The 21529-nt window shown below is 47.5% G+C and overlaps 1 protein-coding gene across 1 annotated transcript in view; it reads left to right on the top strand.

Moving 5' to 3' along the window:
- The first annotated feature begins 357 nt into the window (after positions 1 to 357).
- LOC119952150 (oocyte zinc finger protein XlCOF6-like) overlaps positions 358 to 21529 on the top strand; it is a 29922-nt gene continuing 8750 nt past the window's right edge. The window contains exons 1-2 of the mRNA XM_038775740.1: positions 358 to 391; positions 7203 to 8603. Coding sequence (XP_038631668.1) covers positions 7553 to 8603 — 1051 coding nt within the window. The 5' untranslated portion in view covers positions 358 to 391; positions 7203 to 7552. The remainder of the gene's footprint in view (positions 392 to 7202; positions 8604 to 21529) is intronic.

The raw sequence follows: 21529 nt of genomic DNA, 5'->3' as shown, positions 1-21529 counted from the left end.
CTATCGCAGACTTGGGACGGACTCCGCAGTTTGTAATTGACTGCCTTCCGACTCCAAGTATCAGCCATTTTCTGCTAGCAGTTCTAATTAGTGAATAAAGTTCAGTTTTGCTTATCTAATGAATGCTGTTTGAAGTTCTCTATCACAGTCAAGACGCGGGGAAAATATAAAATACAACATTTGGCGCTGCGAGAAAAAATCCAATATCCTGAAGTGAGCTTCCATGAGGGACTGAGAAAAAGTGATCAAAGCCATGACCGGAGTAAAGAGACAGACGCCGACACAAGGTAAGATTGACCTTGGTCTCTCTCTCTCTCGGATCTGTGCTGCGACCCCTCATCCCTGACGGAAGTAACTAAACAGGTGACGGTTCTCGAATCTAAATTTGACTGTGAGTACATTTTTTTGTGTAATTAGCAGCAGGTCAGGGACCTTGTTGATTTCGTTTTTCATCCGCATCAGATTTATACAGGCTGTCAATAAATTTGGGTCCGGGACCCTTTGATTAAGTTTTGGGGTCAGGGACCCTGTCAATAAGTTTTGGGGTCAGGGACCCTGTCAATATTTTTTTCGGGTCAGGGACCCTGTCAGTAATTTTTTGGGGTCGGGGACCCTCCAATTTGATTTGGTACCAGAAATTTTGTTTGAGCGTTTTTTTTGCCTGGGGCACATTTTACTGACATTATGCGACAAACTTTAGACAAAACTAGCGGCAACTCCCCTCTATTTTTCATGTGTTTAGAAACCTCGTCTCAAGAACGTAATATTCGAAGATTGGCTGCAGCGCTGCTTTAAACAATAAATTAGGTAACGATATCTGGCCACTAGGTTACACAGGGATCTTGGAACTTTGACAATAGCATTGATGCAGGAAAAAAAAGCAATCTGGAAAAAAAAAAATGCCGGTTTCAAATTGTTTAATTTTACAGTGGAAAGAAACAGTCCACTTAACGCAACGAACAATCACAATGAGTTGAAGAGATAACGCCTGCAAAAGAGATATTAATGAGTGTGTGAACGGTAAATTGAAAAATTGGGAGACTTTAAAATCGTAATCTGAACTTTGGGATAGAAAACAGTCAAAATGATAAAAAGCAATTCAGCAATAACAAATCTCCTGCCGGCAGAAAAGTAGGACTGGCCAATCAGATTATAGGAAAGGAGGATCGTCCCAGTTGCTCTGGCATGCCGATATTCCCATATTCAAGCGATACGGAAGACAAGGAGAATTTGAACCCTGGACCCCACCCTCATTTTGCGCTCCCCGATTTTACAATTCCACTTTCCCAAGTCCTGACTTCCACTTCTGATCCCATTACCAATGAAACTCCTGCTAACGTATCCCCCTTAGCAACACGCACTCGGTCACAGACGCAAGCCGTAAATATCGAACAACCCTTCTCTACGGAAAACATGATAATTGACTAAAAGGTATTGATTAAAAGGTCCACAATAAGGAAATTATAGAAGTGAAGTTAATGAGTTACCAATTTAGAAGCATGCTGGCAATAATGACTGGATTTTAACATTGTTTTTGAATGAAATTTAGTACATCAGATGATGTTAACTGACTACTGCTTGGAATGTTGTACTGGCCTTATTATGATAACAAGTGGTTCTTCTAAAGGACAACAATATGCATATTCGAATTGTTTTTAAACTAATGGCAAAACATTCATATTTCCTCTTGCAAATGTTCCCAAGCTTCCCAAAATGTTCCAAAGTTGTTCAGTTCACACTATATCAGTTTAAAAGAAAGTAACTTTACAAATAAGAGTAATTGAAATGTGAATAAGTTTTTAGATTGCGTGAAAAGACGTAAATGGCATCACGCCAAGTTCTCTACGCCTTAGATTCTGCAGGAAACATTAACCATTTCAGCAGACAGTTGGTCTTTTCTGAATTGACAAAAGAAATACATCTCAGAGAACAGCTAATACCTCTAAGATTAATCAGTGCAAATTGACTTAAATGGAATAACACAGATAAAGTTTTCGAAAGAGAATGAAAAATTTTTGTTCAAAATTTGTCCGCAAGGACAATGGCTGAATCCAAGAGAGAGAAAGAGAGACAGAGGAAGAGATTGAAGGAGAGAGAGAGAGCCAGCGACAAGAGACAGGAACTGTTAGAGAGAGCGAAAGAGAGCGAGTCAGGGAGAGGCAGAGATGGAGAGGTAGGCAGATAAAGAGAAAGAGCAACAAGAGTTCCAAAGACAGACAGAGTTATGTAGAGAGGGAGAGAGATAGATAAGAGAGAGAGGGAAAGAATTCATATTTCATTTTTCAGACTTTGACTTTAAAAATTATGTTTCAAGCTGTGATGATTTGAAAGAGGTAAAGAGATATCGATGCCAACATGGTCCTTGTTATTACCTGAAACCTTCGCGATAAAAGGTTCCCGTTAACTTTGTAAGGCAGTGCTTACCTGTAAATATGTATGTTAATTTTTGCGTGTTTGTTTGTTGTTTTTCTTTTTTTTTTTTTTTTTTTTTTGTTCTTTTTTCTCTCCTAACAATTTGTAATTTGTTCAATATAAAATATGAAAACTGAATAAAAACATTTATAAAAAAAAAAACTTTGTAAGGCAGGTGGCATAGAATCTTTACGGTGTCACCTTCGAGCTGTTAATTGGTTTGTACGGAGCACGATTACTCCATGATTTAAATTATAATCTCCTGCAGATGCGGATAACTCTGCTTAATAACACATAAACAGGGCAAAAAGCGTGCGGACCCTGACATAAAACATCATACACGTAATTTCCTTAATCAATTGTTAAAATTGTAATCGGAAGGACCATCTGGCATCAGATAAAGGGTGCAATGGGTAAAACTTTAGATACAACTTTTGAAAATGGCAGCGCACTGCAAACGCTGTGCGAACAATACTGGGGGGAACTAAAGACCTATCAACAGTGATAGAAACTCAACAAGTGATTTGGGAAAATAATAGGGGGTCAACTGCTAAAAAGTTAGTTGCTCTATGGAGGGAATATTGTCCAAAATTGAAGGATGCTTCCTTGTTAGCCAGCTGGCAGGATAAAGAATTAAAATTGGGTATAGAATTGACAGGTCTTGAAAACGGAATGCGCATTTTTCATTTCATTTTTCATATGGGAAAAGAACCAAGTTAGGCTATCCACCTTGATCAGAAAGGGGCTAAAACACTCCATTAGTTTTTGTTCAGGAATATCTGAGGATGACAAATCTCCCAAAATGAAAAAAGGGGAGCAAAGTCAATACAAGATTACGGTTAGGAACTTAACAATGGATTCTTGTCTAAAATAACTTCAGATCGTTTCAGGCTGTCCAGATAGACTCAGCGGTGGTTCAGTTCATTTGAAATAAAAAGAAATAATAAACATCCAGTAATGTCTCTTTCCAAAAAACTGGTTAAATAGCAAATATTGAAAATTGACTGAAATATGTCCCACTCGTGGCCTTCTCCCAGTCAGGATGTACAACAACTAACGACACATGACCTTATTAGGCAGACAGACACTGCAAATTCGGAGCGGTAATACAGTGCATTGATAATGGAATGTTTATAGAACTGTCTCAAATACGAGGTCACCAGCTGCAAGATTTAATAACTTCTGAGCCTGCGCCTGATTGCTCTCTGTTCTATGCTGGCAGCTAACGTTAACCCTGAGTACCACTGTTTAAAACACCCGATTGAGTCCAGATGAGAGAATATAGTGACCCAAGCCTTGATAACGGCATTACCATATCACCTATCCCGCAGGCCCAGCTTCGAAACTTTCCCCTATTCACTACTCCACAGTGGTGGTCGATTGATTTTGCTCCCTCACACTTTTCACCTCCCTTAGATATTCCCAATCCACATGTCACTCTTTGCTACGATCATACAGTATGCTCGCCCGATTTGGAGAGCATTTACCAAGACAAAAAAAGGGTCTGCCTTTCTTGTCGATTTACCCCACAGCCTATGGCGTCAGTCGAGACTTGTGTCACCCCACGTGACCCTTTCTGTCAATGAAGGCTACAATGCCAAGTCCTTGGGATTTCTGGCAGCTGCACTACGAGGACAAGCTGATCCTTTCCTTAATGATAGTCAAACCCTACCCGCAGGCACTTTAGAATATTTTAAACACCCATTTGTCCACATTGGCACACTGCACCATCATCATTCAACCCAATCTACGACTCCTGAACTACCCGCAGATTTATGGGCAGCCTCCAAACACAAAGTTGGTCTCACTAATGTCCCTCCTGTTGTTATTAGAATCAAACCTGATATGCCCTTACCCTCTATTTCACAGTATCCTTTGCGGCCCGAGGCTGAAGAAGGAGTCTCGGTTCTGATTCAATCGTTCCTTCAACAGGGAATTTTGATACCGTGCCAATCGCCCTGTAATACCCCGATTCTTCCAGTTCCTAAGATAGGAAGACCATCCGAATGGCGTTTGGTCACTCCCAGTTAGCGACATTAGCACCTCCTGGTGGCTCCACCATCATTCAATATGTTGATGACTTACTCCTTGCCAGCCCTGATTTCATCGCTAACAAGGTGACACCTTTTAGCTGCTCATCCGTCTCCATTCATGGGGATATGTTATCCCGCCCGCTAAAGTTCATAAAGGCCAACGACAAGTCAAATTTTTGGATGTCCTAATTAGTGCTACTGATCGCTCCCTTACTCAAGAACGCATTACTCCAAAACTGTAGACCCCATTTCCTACATCGCCCAAGCAGGTGCGAGCCTTTTTAGGATTAGTGAACTTTTGCAGACAATGGATTCCGAATGTTACTGTGCATACTAAAGAATTAACTCCGTACTCCTCTCAAAATGCTCCTCTTAAGTTTGAACTACCTGATTCAGCAAAGCGATCTTTTATTACTCTGAAAAATGCCCTGGCTATCGCCCCAGCACGAGGACAACCTATGTATGACAGACCTTTTCACCCAAATTATTACTGCTGTCCATTTGTTAGTCCAGGCAGCCTCTAATCTAACCCTTTACCAACCAGTACAAGTGCATACTTCACACTCTATCGTGGCTCTCCTAACGTCTCAGCAAACCCAGCATCTGACTCAAGCGCGATTGAGCCGCTATGAGGTTTCACTATAGCAAAACCCCTATCTCTCTTTTCATTATTGTTCAACCTTAAATCCTGCTGTGTTCCTCGAACAGCCCCCCGATAACCTTGAAGACCCACCACACGATTGTTTGCTTCGGAATCACTTCCTTTCCACACCTCACCCGGATTTAACAGACAGGCCTATTGATAATCCAGATCTAATTTTTTATGTTGATGGCAGTTCCTCCATTTCCCCATTTGGCGTCCCACAGTCGGGATATGCCGTGGTAACCGACACTGACGTGCAAGAAGCAGCAGCCTTCCAGACCCCTGTCTCTGCACAAAAAGCTGAGCTATTCGCCCTTACTCAAGCATGTATTTAGGCCACAGACAAAAGTACTAATGTTTACACTGATTCTAGGTATGCCTTTGGCGTGACCCATGATTTCGGCCGCCTCTGGCAACAGCGAGGTTTTCTCACCTCTGTGGGAACTCCCATTCAAAATGCACTTTGGGTTAAAAATCTCCTCGATACTATTCAGCTTCCCCATCAATTGGCAGTTATTAAATGCGTTGCGCACACAAAGGGTGACACTTCTGTTCAATTAGGAAATGCCCGTGCTGATTCAGCTGCTAAAACTGCAGCTTCATCAACCTCTTTAATTGTTCCCAGTGGGCCTAATCAGGCTCTAAACCAGGTACCTGCATTACGGACGACGGGCATGCCAGAGATAGCTGAAGTTCAAAATTTGCAGAGGGACGCCTCTGATTCTGAGCGAACACTATGGAAGTCAATGGGGTGTTCGCAGGATGGTCACGGGGTGACGACAGCGCCGAATATAATAATTCCTATTGGCTAATTCAGGCAGTGCCCCATTGTGATGTCACAGAGGAAGTGAAGGAAAATTCTCCCCAGGAGAAGCTGACATTTGAGGGGACAGCAAATTAATATCAGAGAAAAGCCCAGTGTTGTTACATGGTACAGATTAGATATATTATTGATGGTTCAGTAATAAAGTACATTTATTATTATTTGAAGTTGTGTAATATTGTACTGTGGCTACGTTATATATTTCCAGTCATCTCTTCTTTGTTCTTTAGAAAATAGGCGACAGTTTTAGATTGAGGATCTGGATTGGCGCAGGCTTGGAGGGCCGAAGGGCCTGTTCCTGTGCTGTAACTTTTCTTTGTTCTTTGTTCTTCTCTCAGAGGGTTGTTAGTCTCTGGGTTTCTCTTCCACAGGGACCAGTGGAGTCTGGGAGTCACTGAATATATTCACCGTTGAGTTGGCCAGATTTCTGATTGAGAGGGAGCCGAGGGTTATGGGGAATCAATAGGAAAATGGAGAGAAAGCTGAGAGGAGGAGGGATTTCTTCACTCGAGGATGTGGTGAAGCTTTGGAAATCTCTACCCCAGAGAACTGAGAAACCTCGGTGATCAAGTATTTTGAAGACAGAGATTGATAGATTTCTAGATACTCAAAATGTTAAGGGATATAGGGTAAATTGTGGAAAATGGTACAGAGGTAGATCAATCAATGATCTTATTGAATGGATAAGCAGGCTCGATGGGCTGAATGGCTGACTCCATCTATTTGTTATGATCTCTGAGTCCGGGACAGAAAGCAGTGAACACGGTAGCACAGTGGTTAGCACTGTTGTTTCACAGCTCCAGGGTCGTTTAAGGTTTGGGTCACTGTCTGTGCGGAGTCTGCACATTCTCCCCGAGTGTGCATGGGTTTCCTCCGAGTGCTCCGGTTTCCCCCCACAGTCCGAAGATGTGCAGGTTAGCTGGATTGGCCATACTAAATTGCCCTTGGTGTTCAAAAATGTTAGGTGGGGCTATGGGGATCGGGTGGAGGTGAGAGCTTGAGTAGGGTGCTCTTTCCAAGGACTGGTGCAGAATCGATGGGCCAAATGGCCTCCTTCTGCACTGTAATGCCTATGATTCTATGATCTGTCAATCAGCCTGAATCAGCACCTTCAGCAGAATTGGGAGGGTGAATATTAGATACAGCAGAGTGAGGATGGAGGGAGAGTGCGTGGGATGGAGATTTCCTGCTTTTCACAAATAAGAGAGAAAAGAATGTTCCAGAGAAACTAGAATTATCTGAATTTCTACCCTGTACTGACAGTGATGTATTTTGTCAATTCTTTTTTCAGGATATTAGATGATGACGAAGTAGAGACAGAAATCTCAAATGTCACGTCTCAATCCGACAGTCACTGAAATATTTGGCAACTTAATATGGTCAGACTTTGAATTAAGAAGGAGCAATGTTTGCCCGATCTGTCAGCTTCAAAAAATTTTAACCATCAGTGTGACTGGAAAAGCACAAAGACATATGGACACCCGAGTGAGATTGTTCCAGAGCACTGACTGTGGAAAGAGCTTTAACCAGTTCCACAGCCTGAAAAATCATTGGACTATTCACAGCCGGGAGAGACTGTACATGTGTCCTGTGTGTGGACGAGGCTTTAACTGATTGTAAAGACACAAGGACACTGGCACCATGGAGAAACCCTGGAAATGTGGGGACTGTGGAAAGGGATTCAGATGCCCGTCTGTGCTGGAGATTCATCGGCGCAGTCACACTGGGGAGAGGCCGTTCAGCTGCTCTCAGTGTGAAACGGCATTCACTCAATTATCCCACCTGCAGAGACACCAGCGAGTTCACACTGGGCAGACGCCATTCACCTGCTCTCAGTGTGGGAAGGGATTCACTCAGTTAGCTGATTTGCGGACACACCAGCGAGTTCACACTGGGGAGAGACCATTCACCTGCTCTGTGTGTGATAAGGGATTCATTCAGTTATCCCACCTGAGGACACACCAGCGAGTTCACACTGGGGAAAGGCCGTTCATCTGCTCTCAGTGTGGGAAGGGATTCATTCAGCTATCCCACCTGAGGACACACCAGCGAGTTCACACTGGGGAGAGGCCTTTCACCTGCTCTCAGTGTGAAAAGAGATTCACTCAGTTAGCCCACCTGCAGACACACCAGCGAGTTCACACTGGGGAGAGACCATTCACCTGCTCTCATTGTGATAAGGGATTCATTCAGTTATCCCACCTGAGGACACACCAGCAAGTTCACACTGGGGAAAGGCCGTTCATCTGCTCTCAGTGTGAGAAGGGATTCAGTAATTCCTCCCACTTGCGGACACACCAGCGAGTTCACACTGGGGAGAGGCCGTTCACCTGCTCTCAGTGTGAAAAGAGATTCACTCAGTTAGCTCACCTGCAGACACACCAGCGAGTTCACACTGGGGAAAGGCCGTTCATCTGCTCTCAGTGTGGGAAGGGATTCAGTCATTTTGTCACCCTGCAGACACATCAGCGAGTTCACACTGGGGAGAAGCCATTTACCTGCTCGCAGTGTGGGAAAGGATTCAGTGATTCATCCAACCTGCAGACACATCAGCGAGTTCACACTGGGGAGAGGCCTTTCACCTGCCCTCAGTGTGGGAAGGGATTCACTCAATTGTCCAGCCTGCAGACACACGAGCGAGTTCACACTGGGGAGAGGCCGTTCATCTGCTCCAAGTATGGGAAGGGATTTTGTGATTCATCCAACCTGCTGAGACACCAACAAGTTCACAAGTGATTACAGGGGTTGGATTCTGCTGTGATTGTTTCTGCTTTCAATTCAATGCAGCATTGCATTTCATTCACTTTGTCAGGTGGTCGATAGGGAGGGTCGGAGTGTTTTTTCCTGCTGGACTGGCCGTTCCCACGACTTTGCCTTCAGTGGGCTGATGCTCTTTGAGCCTTGTTAAAAATACTTGGTTTCAAATTTCACGAGGTTCACAGAGTGAGAGAGTGTTTGGAAGTGAAAAGATATTTAGTTTGCATTTCTGTTTGGAAGTACCCCGATGCGTGCCACATTGCCGTGAAGATGGGCTAAGGTGGTGATATGGTTTCTTTCCTTAATTGATATGGATGTTTCTCACAGAAGGAAACTGTTGAGGTATGAGGGGCAAGTTGTATGTGGCAGATTCGTTACTGCCAATAAAAGTTATGATGTTAGACAGGCAAGCACTAGCATTTAAGGATCTGTTACATATTTACATAAAATATAGATTCTATTAAGAAACAAAAATCCTATGGGAAAAGTGACGAAATGGTAGCTTCCAAGAAAAGTTAAAGATTCCATTAGATCAAAGAAAGAGGCTCATCAGGTGGCCACAATAGTAGTAACCTTTTTTTAATTATAAATTTAGAGTGCCCAATTCATCTTATTCCAATTGAGGGGCAATTTAGCGTGGTCAATCCACTTACCCTGCACATCTTTGGATTGTGGGGGTGAAACCCACGCAAACAAGGGGAAATGTGCAAACTCCACACAGACAGTCACCCAGAGTCGGGATGGAACCTGGGACCTCGGCGCCGCGAGGCAGCAGTGCTTAATACTGCGCCATCGTGCTGCCCTGCCAAAATAGTAGTAAGCCGGAAGATTGGGAACTTGTTTTCAAATTCAGCAAAGAAGGAGCAAGAAACTGATAAAGAGAAAGGAAAAGATTAGCAAAGGCCAATGTGGGTCCATTCCAGGCAGAGACAGGAAAGTTTATAATGGGGAATAGGGAAATGGCAGAGAAACTAAACAATGTGTGTCTGTCTTCACGGAGGAAGATACAGAAATCATCCCAAAAACACTAGAGAACCGAGGAGCTAGTGATCACGAGGAACTGAAAGTTATTAGGCTGAGTGAAAAAGCAGTGCTGGAGAAATTAACAGGATGGGAAGTCAATAAATCCCCAAAAAACTGATGCTCTACATCCTACAAGCACGTGTCCGTAGAATTGTTGGTTCCAACAATTTAATATACTCAGGAAACAGTCGAAGAAATCATGGAAGCAGCCCTCAAGCCCGGACGCCTAGAACTCGACCCAGAAGATGCAGAGGCTAAGGAATTTTTTTCCCACTGGCTGAGATGTTTTAAAGCCTACCTGACAGAAGCCAGCACTGCCGAAACAATGGAGGAACTAAAACTCAGCCTACTGCACGCGAGGGTAAGCCACAGAATCTCCACACAGCTAAATCCGGTCAGTTCTTACACCGCAGCGCTGGCAATATTGGACAAAATGTACGTTAGGCCCATTAACGAGGTTTATGCACGCCACGTGTTTACGACCCGCCGTCAGCGGCCTACAGAAATGCTAACCGAGTTTGTAAGGGAATTGAACAATCTTTCCAATGACTGTAATTATCAAGCCGTTACCGCGGCTGAACATAGGGAGCTTGCTGTGCGGGACGTTTTCGTGGCGGGCCTTAGGTCTAACTATGTGCGCCAAAGACTGCTAGAAAAGGGGGCCCAGGACTTAGACACTACTGTGGAGGCTGCTACCACTATGGAAGTTTCCTTCCACAGCCACACCTCGTTTCCCGCAGACCCCACGACCTCATCGTGGACCCCCGACCAACAGACCCCCCCAAGTCTGTGCCGCACGGCCCCCCAGCTACCGCGCTGCCAAAGCCAGTTACTCTGCTGCCCCAGCCAGCTACTCGGCTGCTTCAGCCTGCCATTTCTGTGGCCAAAGCACTGCCCGGCCCGTAACGCGACCTTCAGCAGCTGCGGGCGAAAAGGACACTATGCCAGAGTGTGTCTGGCGAAGAAAGCCCCAGCCTCTAACCCTCCCACGGCTCAAAGCACATGTTCCCTGAATTCACAGGCCTGCAGGCCCCGAAATGCTGCAGCCTGTATGCCGACTCCGTCTCCACCTGACATGTGCGACTCATGGGGGCGGCCATCTCGGCAATCCTCCTCCATGCGGCCGGCCATGTACGACTCATGGGGGCAGCCATCTCGGCAATCCTCCTCCATGCGGCCGGCCATGTGCGACTCATGGGGGCAGCCAGCTTGGCAATCCTCCTCCATGCGGCCGGCCATGTACGACTCATGGGGGCAGCCATCTTGGGATCCATCCCCTTCAAACTCTGAAACTCACCTCAACGACTACGAACTCAGAGGGCAGTCATCACGGGGCCACTCCAGCTCAGCTGATCAAGCCGCCGACTACCCGCAACTCAGCTCAGTCACCCTGGATCAATCCCGCCCCAAGCACCTACGAAGTTCGATGGCGGAGGTCCAGATCAACGGGTACAGCACGCCATGCCTCTTTGACTCCGGGAGCACCGAGAGCTTTATACATCCAGAGCTGGTAAGACGTTGTTCGCTTTCTATTTTTCCGGTGAGCCAAACTATCGCCCTCGCTTCGGGCTCCCACTCAGTCCAAATACAAGGACGCACCGTTGCTACGCTCACAATTCGAGGCGCTAGTTATTCTAAATTTAAACTTTATGTCCTGCCCGACCTCTGCGCGCCACTCTTATTAGGCCTGGATTTCCAGTGCAACCTCAAGAGCCTCACCCTCAGCTTCGGCGGGCCCCTGCCCCCACTCACTATCTGCAGCCTAACCACACTGCGCCTCTCCCCCCCTCCGCTCTTCGCCAATCTCACTCCAGATTGCAAGCCAGTAGCTACTCGCAGCAGGCGATACAGCCTACAGGATAAGGTCTTTATCCGATCGGAGGTCCAACGGCTGCTCAGTGAGGGGATCATAGAGGCCAGTAATAGTCCCTGGAGAGCTCAGGTGGTGGTCGTCAAGACCGGGGAAACATTTTGCATGGTCGTCGACTATAGCCAGACCATAAATCGCTTTAAGCTCCTAGACGCGTATCCCCTCCCCAGAATTGCAGACATGGTTAATCAGATCGGCCAATATCGGCTATTTTCCACGGTGGATCTGAAGTCTGCATACCACCAGCTCCCAATCCGCCCGGAGGACCGCCACTACACGGCATTCGAGGCCAATGGCCGCCTCTTCCATTTCCTCCGGGTCCCTTTCGGCGTCACTAACGGGGTTTCGGTGTTCCAACGAGCAATTGACCGAATGGTAGACCAGTACGGGCTGCGGGCCACATTTCCGTATCTGGACAATGTTACCATCTGCGGCTATGACCAGCAGGACCACGACGCCAACCTCCACCGTTTTCTCCAAACGGCACAGAAATTAAATCTCACTTATAACAAGGAGAAATGCGTTTTCCGCACAAACAGACTGGCCATCCTCGACTACGTCGTGCAGAACGGAGTCCTGAGCCCAGACCCGGACCGCATGCGCCCCCTCTTAGAACTCCCCCTCCCTCATTGCCCCAAGGCCCTCAAATGGTGCTTGGGGTTCTTCTCATACTACGCCCAGTGGGTCCCTCAATATGCGGACAAAGCACGCCCACTCTTTAAGGCCACACGATTTCCCTTGTCAGCTGAGGCACGCCAGGCCTTCAGCTGCATCAAGGAGGACATTGCCAAAGCAGCCATGCAGGCGGTGGATGAATCCACCCCCTTTCAGGTTGAGAGCGACGCCTCAGAGGTAGCTCTAGCAGCCACTTTAAATCAGGCAGGGAGGCCCGTTGCATTTTTCTCCCATACCCTATCCGCTTCAGAACTCCGACACTCCTCAGTCGAGAAGGAAGCACAAGCCATCGTGGAGGCTGTTCGTCACTGGAGGCACTACCTCGCAGGTAGGAGGTTCACCCTCATCACCGATCAACGATCGGTTGCCTTTATGTTTGACAACTCGCAAAGGGCAAAATAAAAAATGATAAAATCCTTCAGTGGAGGATCGAACTCTCCACCTATAGTTATGATATTAAATATCGACCGGGGTAGCTCAACGAGCCCTCGGATGCCCTATCCCGCGGGACATGCGCCAGTGCGCAGATCAGCCGTCTGAAAGCCATCCACGTTGATCTCTGCCATCCAGGGGTCACCCGGCTCGCCCACTACATCAGAGCCCAAAACCTGCCTTTCTCCAACAAGGAGGTAAAAGCGGTCACCAGGGACTGCCCGATCTGTGCAAACAGCACTTCTATAGACCAGACAGGGCCCACCTGGTCAAGGCTTCGAGGCCCTTTGAACGCCTTGCGATCGATTTCAAAGGGCCACTCCCCTCCACTAACAAGAACATTTATTTCCTCAACATCATTGACGAGTTCTCCCGATTCCTTTTTGCCATTCCATGCCCTGATATGACCTCCCACACAGTCATTAGGGCCCTGCATAGTGTCTTCACCCTGTTCGGTTTCCCCAGCTACGTGCACAGCGACCGGGGTTCGTCCTTTATGAGCGACGAACTGCGTCAGTACCTGCTCAACAAGGGCATCGCCTCGAGCAGGACTACCAGCTACAACCCCAGGGGGAACGGGCAGGTGGAGAGGGAGAACGCAACGGTCTGGAAGACTGTCCTACTGACCCTCCGGTCTAGAAAACTCCAAGTCTCCCAATGGCAAGAAGTCCTCCCAGACGTGCTCCACTCAATCAGATACCTCCTCTGTACAGCTACAAATCAAACCCCTCACGAGCGACTCTTCATTTTTTCTAGGAGAACTACCACGGGAGTCTCACTTCCGGCGTGGCTGAGGACACCAGGCCCGGTCCTCCTGAGGAAGCACGTCAGGGGGCACAAAACTGACCCCCTTGTTGAAAAGGTGCACCTCCTCCATTCCAACCCCCAGTACGCATTCGTGGAGTTCCCGGACGGTCGCCAGGACACAGTATCCCTTCGCGACCTGGCACCCGCTGGATCCAGCCCCCACCCCTGCTGAGGAACCCCTTACCCCGTTCCCTATGCTGCCGCCCCCTCGCGCCCCCATTTCTGCAAGCTCGCCCCACCGGTTCCACGCGCCAGAACCAGCCCACCCCTAGCGCCCCCAGTCTCCGGTCGAGCCAGAGGTGTATGAAGTTCGGACGAGACCCACCCCGGAGTCTGCCATCGTACCCCAGCTCTCAACACCCACACAGCCTCCGCAAGAGGCTGCAACGCCGGTGCTCCGCAGATCGAAAAGAACAATTCATCCACCGGACAGACTAACTCTGTGAGCCACCACCCCTGCTAGACTCGATTTTTTCACAGGGGGTGAATGTGGTGAATGTGGTTCACACCGGATTATATTCTGTATATACATGTGTCTGTATTGTAAGTGCAGTTGCACTACCTGTCCTCCAGGGGGAGTAGCTCTGGGAATGCTCGAGTTGTATGGGGCTTCTCCCTTGGCTCTGCCCAGGACTCCTCCCCCGGAAGCTGCTGTATAAAAGGTCAGTGCCTCATGGTCAGCCGGCCAGTTCACCGAAGGTTCAATGGCTAATAGGCTGGCTCTGTTGTAAGTATATTAAAACCGCTATTCTAATCCTACAAGCACGTGTCCGTAGAATTGTTGGTTCCAACACTCGCCTTTTGTGATTCATGCTCTTGGACACCCAAATCCCTCTGAATCTCAGAGCTCTGCAATCTCTCACCATTTAGATAATAAGATTTTATATTCTTCTGGCCAACATGGACCCACGTTATTCTCCATTTGGCAGATCTTATTCCACTCATTTAACATATAACTTTTTAACCTTATATCCCCTTCACAATTTACTTTCCTGACTATCTTTGTATCATTGGAACATAGGAGCAGGAGTTGGCCATTCAGCCCATCAAACCTGCTCCACCATTCAATACGATCATGGCTGATCATCCACTTCAATGCCTTTTCCCCCACACTATCCCCATATCTCTTTGTGTCATTGATATTTAGAAATCTGTCAGTCTCTGTTTTAAACACACTCAATGACTGAACTTCCACAGCCTCTGGTGTAGAGAATTCCAGAGATTCACAACTTGTAGATCTCTGTAGATCAAACCATTGCCCTGATCTATCCCCATATCCCTGTCAGTTTATTTCCCTCAAAAGCCCATCCAATTTCCTTTTGGAAACATTCCATAATCTCCGCTTCTAGCCCCCTCGTAGGAAGTGGCTTCCAGGTTTTTCACACTTTCTTCAAATGCAAACGAGTCTCAGAAAGAGGCCATCCTGCCTATTGTTCCCATGCTAGCTCTTTGAGTGAACTATCTGACTAGTTCCATCGGCCTGGTAAGTTTCTTTTCCCACAGAATCTGTCCAGTTCCCTTTTGAAAGTTGCAGTTGAATTGACTTCCTGCACCTTTGTCAGGCAGTGAATCCCAACAGCTTGTTCTGTTTTAAATCTAATAATTTCACAATATACTGTTTGGATTTTCACAGGGGATTTGAAATGGAGAGAAAGACATGGTTGTTGCACAAAATCAAGACTCAGTCTTTATGAGTGATCTTAATGAATGGGCAGAGTGTGAAATACCCAGGTTTGTGGTGCCATGGTGCCTGTCTGGCAGTGCCAAGGTGCACACGTTCTCGGGGGGGTGCCACCCTGCCCGATCCCAGACCACTCGGGGGCCTCCAATGGCCCGCCAATGAGGATAGGCCGGTTAGATTGGAAGCCGATTGGTGCGGTGCCTGATTTCAGACTCTCCTGCGATCTAACTGCTGCACTTGGATTCACGCCTTGCGCATCGTGGCCATTAGATCGTGCCCCAATTTTCATTTGCTGTAAAAATGTAAAAGCTTAATTGTGTATGTAAAGAATGTGCAATGAGGATAAATGTACTGGCAAGAGACCTTCAAGCTCTGATTAGCCTCAACATTTGAAACTGTATGAATAAGGGATTGTATAGAATCAGATAAAGGGATAGTATGAAACAGTTCTATTGTATTCCTGTCTGAGATAATGAGAGAAGGTGGTGTCAGTAATTGGGGATCCAATTCAATTAATCCAGTGACCAAATTGACCAATGGTCATGTTACAACAGCCCCAACTCTGACGTGAGGTAATGGTCACTTTGGGGATAAAAGTAGAGGTTCTGAAGGTCTTCCTTGCTGGCCAAGTACTGAAGATTCCCGAGGCCGAGTTCCAAGGAAATTACTGTCAAAGGAGCCAGACTTTCGAGGCTGAATTCCACAAGAATTACTGTCAAAGAAGGAGCCAGAGAGGGTTACGCTTCTACAGACTGATCACCCACATGAAGTTGTAAAAGTCAATGTCTTAAAGTTTCTTTGAATAAACTTTTGAAATTTAATATCAAGAGAATTCTGTCTTTGTCTTAATTGCCTTGTCTGAACCAAAGTGAATTTATTAAATGGTAAATTGGGAGTGGCTGAAATCAATAAAGTTCCACATAACAAGATCAGAAAACCTAAATCTTTAATTAAAAAATTTGCATTTCTATAGCGCCTTTCACAACCACAGGACGTCCCAAAGTGCTTTACAGCCAATGAAGTACTTTTGAAGTGCAGTCACTGTTGTAATGTCGGAAAAGCAGCAGCCAATTTACACACAGCAAGATCCCACACACAGCAATGTGATAATGAGCAGATGATGTGTTTTTAGTGATGTTGATTGAGGGATAAATATTGACCAGGACACCGGGGATAACTCCCCTGCCCTTCTTCAAAATAGTGGCTGTGGGAACTTTTACACCCACCTGAGAGGGGCAGACAGGGCCTCAGTTTAACATCTTATTTGGGTTGTTCTGCCTGTGCCCCAGTTGGGAAACTGCCATGGGCGTTGCACTAATAGAGAGACAGGAAGGTGCTGGAGGACTGACTGGGAAATAGGTTCCAACCAATTGTTATATCGGTCACTCAGAGCTAAAGAGAAACCCATCTCTTTAAATACATATACAGGGAAGAGGCTGCAATGAAATCTGTCCCTTTTAACCCGCACAAAAGCAGGAGGCTCAGATTCACAGGGTGCGGGAGGAGACCATTTGGCCCATCATGCCCCTGCTATCTCTTTGGAAGGACTCACTGATTCATCCAACTGCTCTCCTCTTTCCCCGCAGCCCTGCAAATTCTTACCTTTCAAGTGTTTACCCTTTGGAAAGATACTACTGAATCAGCTTTCAGGCAGATCAGAACAGCTCGCTGTGTCAAAAAATAAAATCTCATCTACCCGACTGGCTCCTTTGCCAATTACCTTGGAGCAGTCATTTTCAAATCCAATGGCACGACCCGTGGGTGGGTCCTGGGCGGGTATCGGGAGGGTCATGCCGTGGCGTTCCGGATCACGGGAATTTGTGCTCAATGGCGCAACCAGCTTTTAGAATGCCGGCTGTTCCCTGCGAAGGTGCCCCCTCAGCAGTGTGCAGGCCCGGAGCCCAGCGGGGTAGAACGCGGCCTCCTGATGTCAGTGCGCTGCTAAGGAGCAGAATTTTTTAAAATGGCTGGAGTCTTCTGTCTGGAGTGGTGGCAGACAGCAGGCCACACTGACATCACGTACTCTGGGCGCACGAGAGTGATTCCTCCATTTTGAACTCCAGGGCCTCTGGTGAACAACCCATGAAGAAGAAGCTGCGAACAGGAACAAAGCAGCTTAAAGATGATTACTTGAGGTATGTGTTATTTATTGTACCACTGCAAATCAGGATTCAAAGTGTGTTATATGCAGGGAAGCACTAGGAAATGAAAGTTTAAAACCCTCAAAACTTCAAAGACATTTGAAGACGAAACATGGCGAGTTTGAGGATAAATGTCTTCATTTTTTTCAATGGATGCAGTGAGATCTTAAATAATCTGCTGAAGTCATTGTCAGGAACGAAAGATTGAATAACAAAGCGAGTGAGATTGTGAGGACCAAGCAGGCTCACCTGTCACATTAAAGGTCAGTAAGAATAGTGGGTCGCGAAGGTCGGCCATTGAGAGTCACATGGGTCAGCCGACGTGGCCCGCAAAGATCGGCTGACATCGGTCGTAAAGTTCGGCCAATGTGGGTCACGATGATCGACCAGTTGGCAAAAATGGGTACTAAGTAAAACCGTTTGAAAAACACTGCCTTAGAGGGACTCACTTTTTGTTAAAGAGCCTGTCAACCCCACTTACCCGCTATCCTTAATGTGCATCAGTCTAATCAAGAAAAGTTAACAAAAATCAAATATTTTTCCTGATAAAAGTTTATTAATGAAACTGAACATGGTTATAAAAGGCAGAAAATGAGTTGAGGCTCAATGACAGACAACGTAAAAGGATATTTACAATGTTCTGGACCCAAATGCTTTCTCTTTAGCTCCTCTGTACCCTGTTCCTGTGACTCCCCACTTTGGGTGTAGGGCACATTCAGCCTGTTTGGGGATCGATGAGTATGGAAGCTCTACGTGTTTAGGTTTAGTGATGTCAGTACATTGTAAGACCATAAGACATAGGAGTTGAAGTAAGGCCATTCGGCCCATCGAGTCCACTCCGCCATTCAATCATGGCTGATGGGCATTTCAACTCCACCTACCAGCATTCTCCCCGTAGCCCTTAATTCCTCGCGACATCAAGAATTTATCTATCTCTGCCTTGAAGCCATTTAGCGTCCCGGCCTCCACTGCACTCCGCGGCAATGAATTCCACCGGCCCACCACTCTCTGGCTGAAGAAATGTCTCCGCATTTCTGTTCTGAATTTACTCCCTCTAATTCTAAGGCTGTGCCCACGGGTCCTCGTCTCCTCGCCTAACGGAAACAGTTTCTTTGCGTCCACCCTTTCTAAGCCATGTATTATCTTGTAAGTTTTTATTAGATCTCCCCTTAACCTTCTAAACTCCAATGAATACAATCCCAGGATCCTCAGCCGTTCCTCATATGTTAGACCCGCCATTCCAGGGATCATCCCTGTGAATCTCCGCTGGACACGCTCCAGTGCCAGTATGTCCATCCTGAGATGTGGGGCCCAAAACTGGACTCAGTACTCCAAATGGGGCCTAACCAGAGCCTTATAAAGGCTCAGTAGCACATCGCTGCTTTTATATTCCAACCCTCTTGAGATAAATGACAACATTGCATTTGCTTTCTTAATCACAGATTCAACCTGCATGTTTACCTTTAGGGAATCCTCGACTAGCACTCCCAGATCCCTTTGTACTTTGGCATTATGAATTTTCTCACCGTTTAGAAAGTAGTCTATGCTTGGATTCTTTTTTCCAAAGTGCAAGACCTCACATTTTCTCACGTTGAATTGCATCAGCCATTTCCTGCACCACTCTCCCAAACTGTCTTGATCCTTCTGCAGCCTCCCCACTTCCTCAGCACTACCTGCCTGACCACCTAACTTCGTATCATCGGCAAACTTCGCTAGAATGCCCCCAGTCCCTTCATCCAGATCATTAATATATATGGTGAACAGCTGCGGCCCCAACACTGAACCCTGTGGGACACCGCTGGTCACTGGCTGCCATTCCGAAAAAGAACCTTTTATCCCAACTCTCTGCCTTCTGTCAGACAGCCAATCCTCAACCCATGCCAGTAGCTCACCTCGAACACCATGGGCCCTCACCTTACTCAGCAGCCTCCTGTGTGGCACCTTATCAAAGGCCTTTTGGAAATCCAGATAGACCACATCCACTGGGTTCCCCTGGTCTAACCTACTTGTCACCTCCTCAAAGAATTCTAACAGGTTCGTCAGGCACGACCTCCCCTTACTAAATCCATGTTGACTTGTTCTAATCCGACCCTGCTCTTCCAAGAATTTAGAAATCTCATCCTTAACGATCGATTCTAGAATTTAACCAACAACCGAGGTTAGGCTAATTGGCCTATAATTTTCCATCTTTTGTCTTGATCCTTTCTTGAACAAGGGGGTTACAACAGCGATCTTCCAATCGTCCGGGACTTTCCCTGACTCCAGTGATTTTTGAAAGATCTCAACCAACGCTTCCGCTATTTCTTCAGCCACTTCCCTCAGAACTCTAGGATGTAGCCCATCGGGGCCAGGAGATTTGTCAATTTTAAGACCTTTTAGCTTCCCCACACTGGGTTGATCTGGAGATGGGGGAGGCGCGGGACCAGCGCCCGCTCTGGCGCCTGGATGTGGGGCTGCTGGCTGATGAGGAGGTGTGTAGGAGGGTCCGGGGAAGTATTGAGGGGTATCTTGATATCAATGATACGGGGGAGGTCCGGGTGGGGATGGTCTGGGAGGCTCTGAAAGCAGTGATCCGGGGGGAGCTGATCTCTATTCGGGCCCATAGGGAAAGGAGGGAGAGGAAGGAGAGGGAGAGACTGGTGGGGGAGCTCCTGGATGTGGACAGGAGATACGCGGAGGCACCGGAGGAGGGGTTGCTGGGGGAACGGCGCAGTTTGCAGGCCAAATTTGACTTGTTGACCACCAGAAAGGCGGAGACACAGTGGAGGACGTCGCAGGGCACGGTATATGAGTATGGGGAGAAGGCGAGCAGGATGTTGGCGCATCAGCTCCGCAGGCGAGATGCGGCTAGGGAAATTGGTGGAGTGACGGATAGGGGTGGGAATGTAGTGCAGAAGGGGACAGAAGTAAATGGGGTATTTAGGGACTTCTACGAGGAACTGTACCGGTCAGAACCTCCGATGGGGAGAGGGGGGATGGAGAGCTTCATGAACAGGCTACAGTTCCCAAGGGTTCAAGAGGAGCTGGTAGAGGGGCTGGGGGCGCCGATAGAGTTGGAGGAGCTAGTCAGGGGGATTGGACAAATGCAGTCAGGTAAGGCGCCGGGACCGGACGGGTTCCCGGTGGAATTTTATAAAAAGTATGCGGATCTGGTGGGCCCCCTGTTGGTGCGAGCTTTCAATGAGGCATGGGGGGGGGGGGGGGGGGGCTTTGCCCCCGACGATGTCGTGGGCACTGATCTCTCTGATCCTAAAGCGGGATAAGGACCCCTTGCAGTGTGGATCATACAGGCCTATCTCGCTCCTCAATGTTGACGCTAAGTTGCTGGCGAAGATCCTGGCCACCAGGATAGAGGACTGTGTGCCAGGGGTGATACACGAGGATCAGACAGGATTTGTCAAGGGACGGCAGCTCAACACGAATGTGCGGAGACTGCTAAATGTTATTATGATGCCGGCAGTGGAGGGGGAGGCGGAGATAGTGGTGGCGCTGGATGCGGAGAAAGCGTTTGATAGAGTTGAGTGGGGGTACCTGTGGGAGGTGCTAGAGCGGTTCGGATTCGGGGAGGGATTCATCAAATGGGTGAGGCTGCTCTACGCGGCTCCGATGGCGAGTGTAGTTACAAATGGAAGGAGATCGGAGTACTTTAGGCTCTACCGTGGGACCAGGCAGGGGTGCCCCCTGTCCCCCTTGCTCTTTGCACTGGCGATTGAACCTTTGGCTATGGCGTTGAGGGAGTCAGGGAGATGGAGGGGTCTGGTGCGGGGTGGGGAGGAACATCGTGTATCGCTGTATGCGGACGACCTGCTGTTGTATGTGGCGGATCCAGAAGGGGGAATGCCGGGGGTGATGGAGCTGTTAGCGGAATTTGGGGGCTTCTCGGGCTACAAGTTAAATTTAGGCAAGAGTGAGGTATTTGTAGTACACCCGGGTGATCAGGAGGAGGGAATCGGGAGACTCCCATTTAAGAGGGCAGTGAGAGTTTCAGATACCTGGGGGTGCAGGTGGCCAGGAGTTGGGGGACTGTCCATAAGCTTAATTTTACCAGGCTGGTGGAGCAGATGGAAGAGGAATTTAAAAGGTGGGACATGGTGCCGCTATGGTTGGCGGGTAGAGTGCAGTCCGTCAAAATGACGGTTCTCCCGAGGTTCTTGTTCCTTTTTCAGTGTTTGCCCATCTTTATCCCTAGGGCCTTTTTTAGAAGGGTTACGAGCAGCATCATGAGCTTTGTT

The sequence above is a fragment of the Scyliorhinus canicula genome, chromosome 17 (assembly GCF_902713615.1).
Source record: "Scyliorhinus canicula chromosome 17, sScyCan1.1, whole genome shotgun sequence".
NCBI classification, from domain to species: domain Eukaryota; kingdom Metazoa; phylum Chordata; class Chondrichthyes; order Carcharhiniformes; family Scyliorhinidae; genus Scyliorhinus; species Scyliorhinus canicula.
This window is presented reverse-complemented; position numbering and strand designations above follow the sequence as displayed.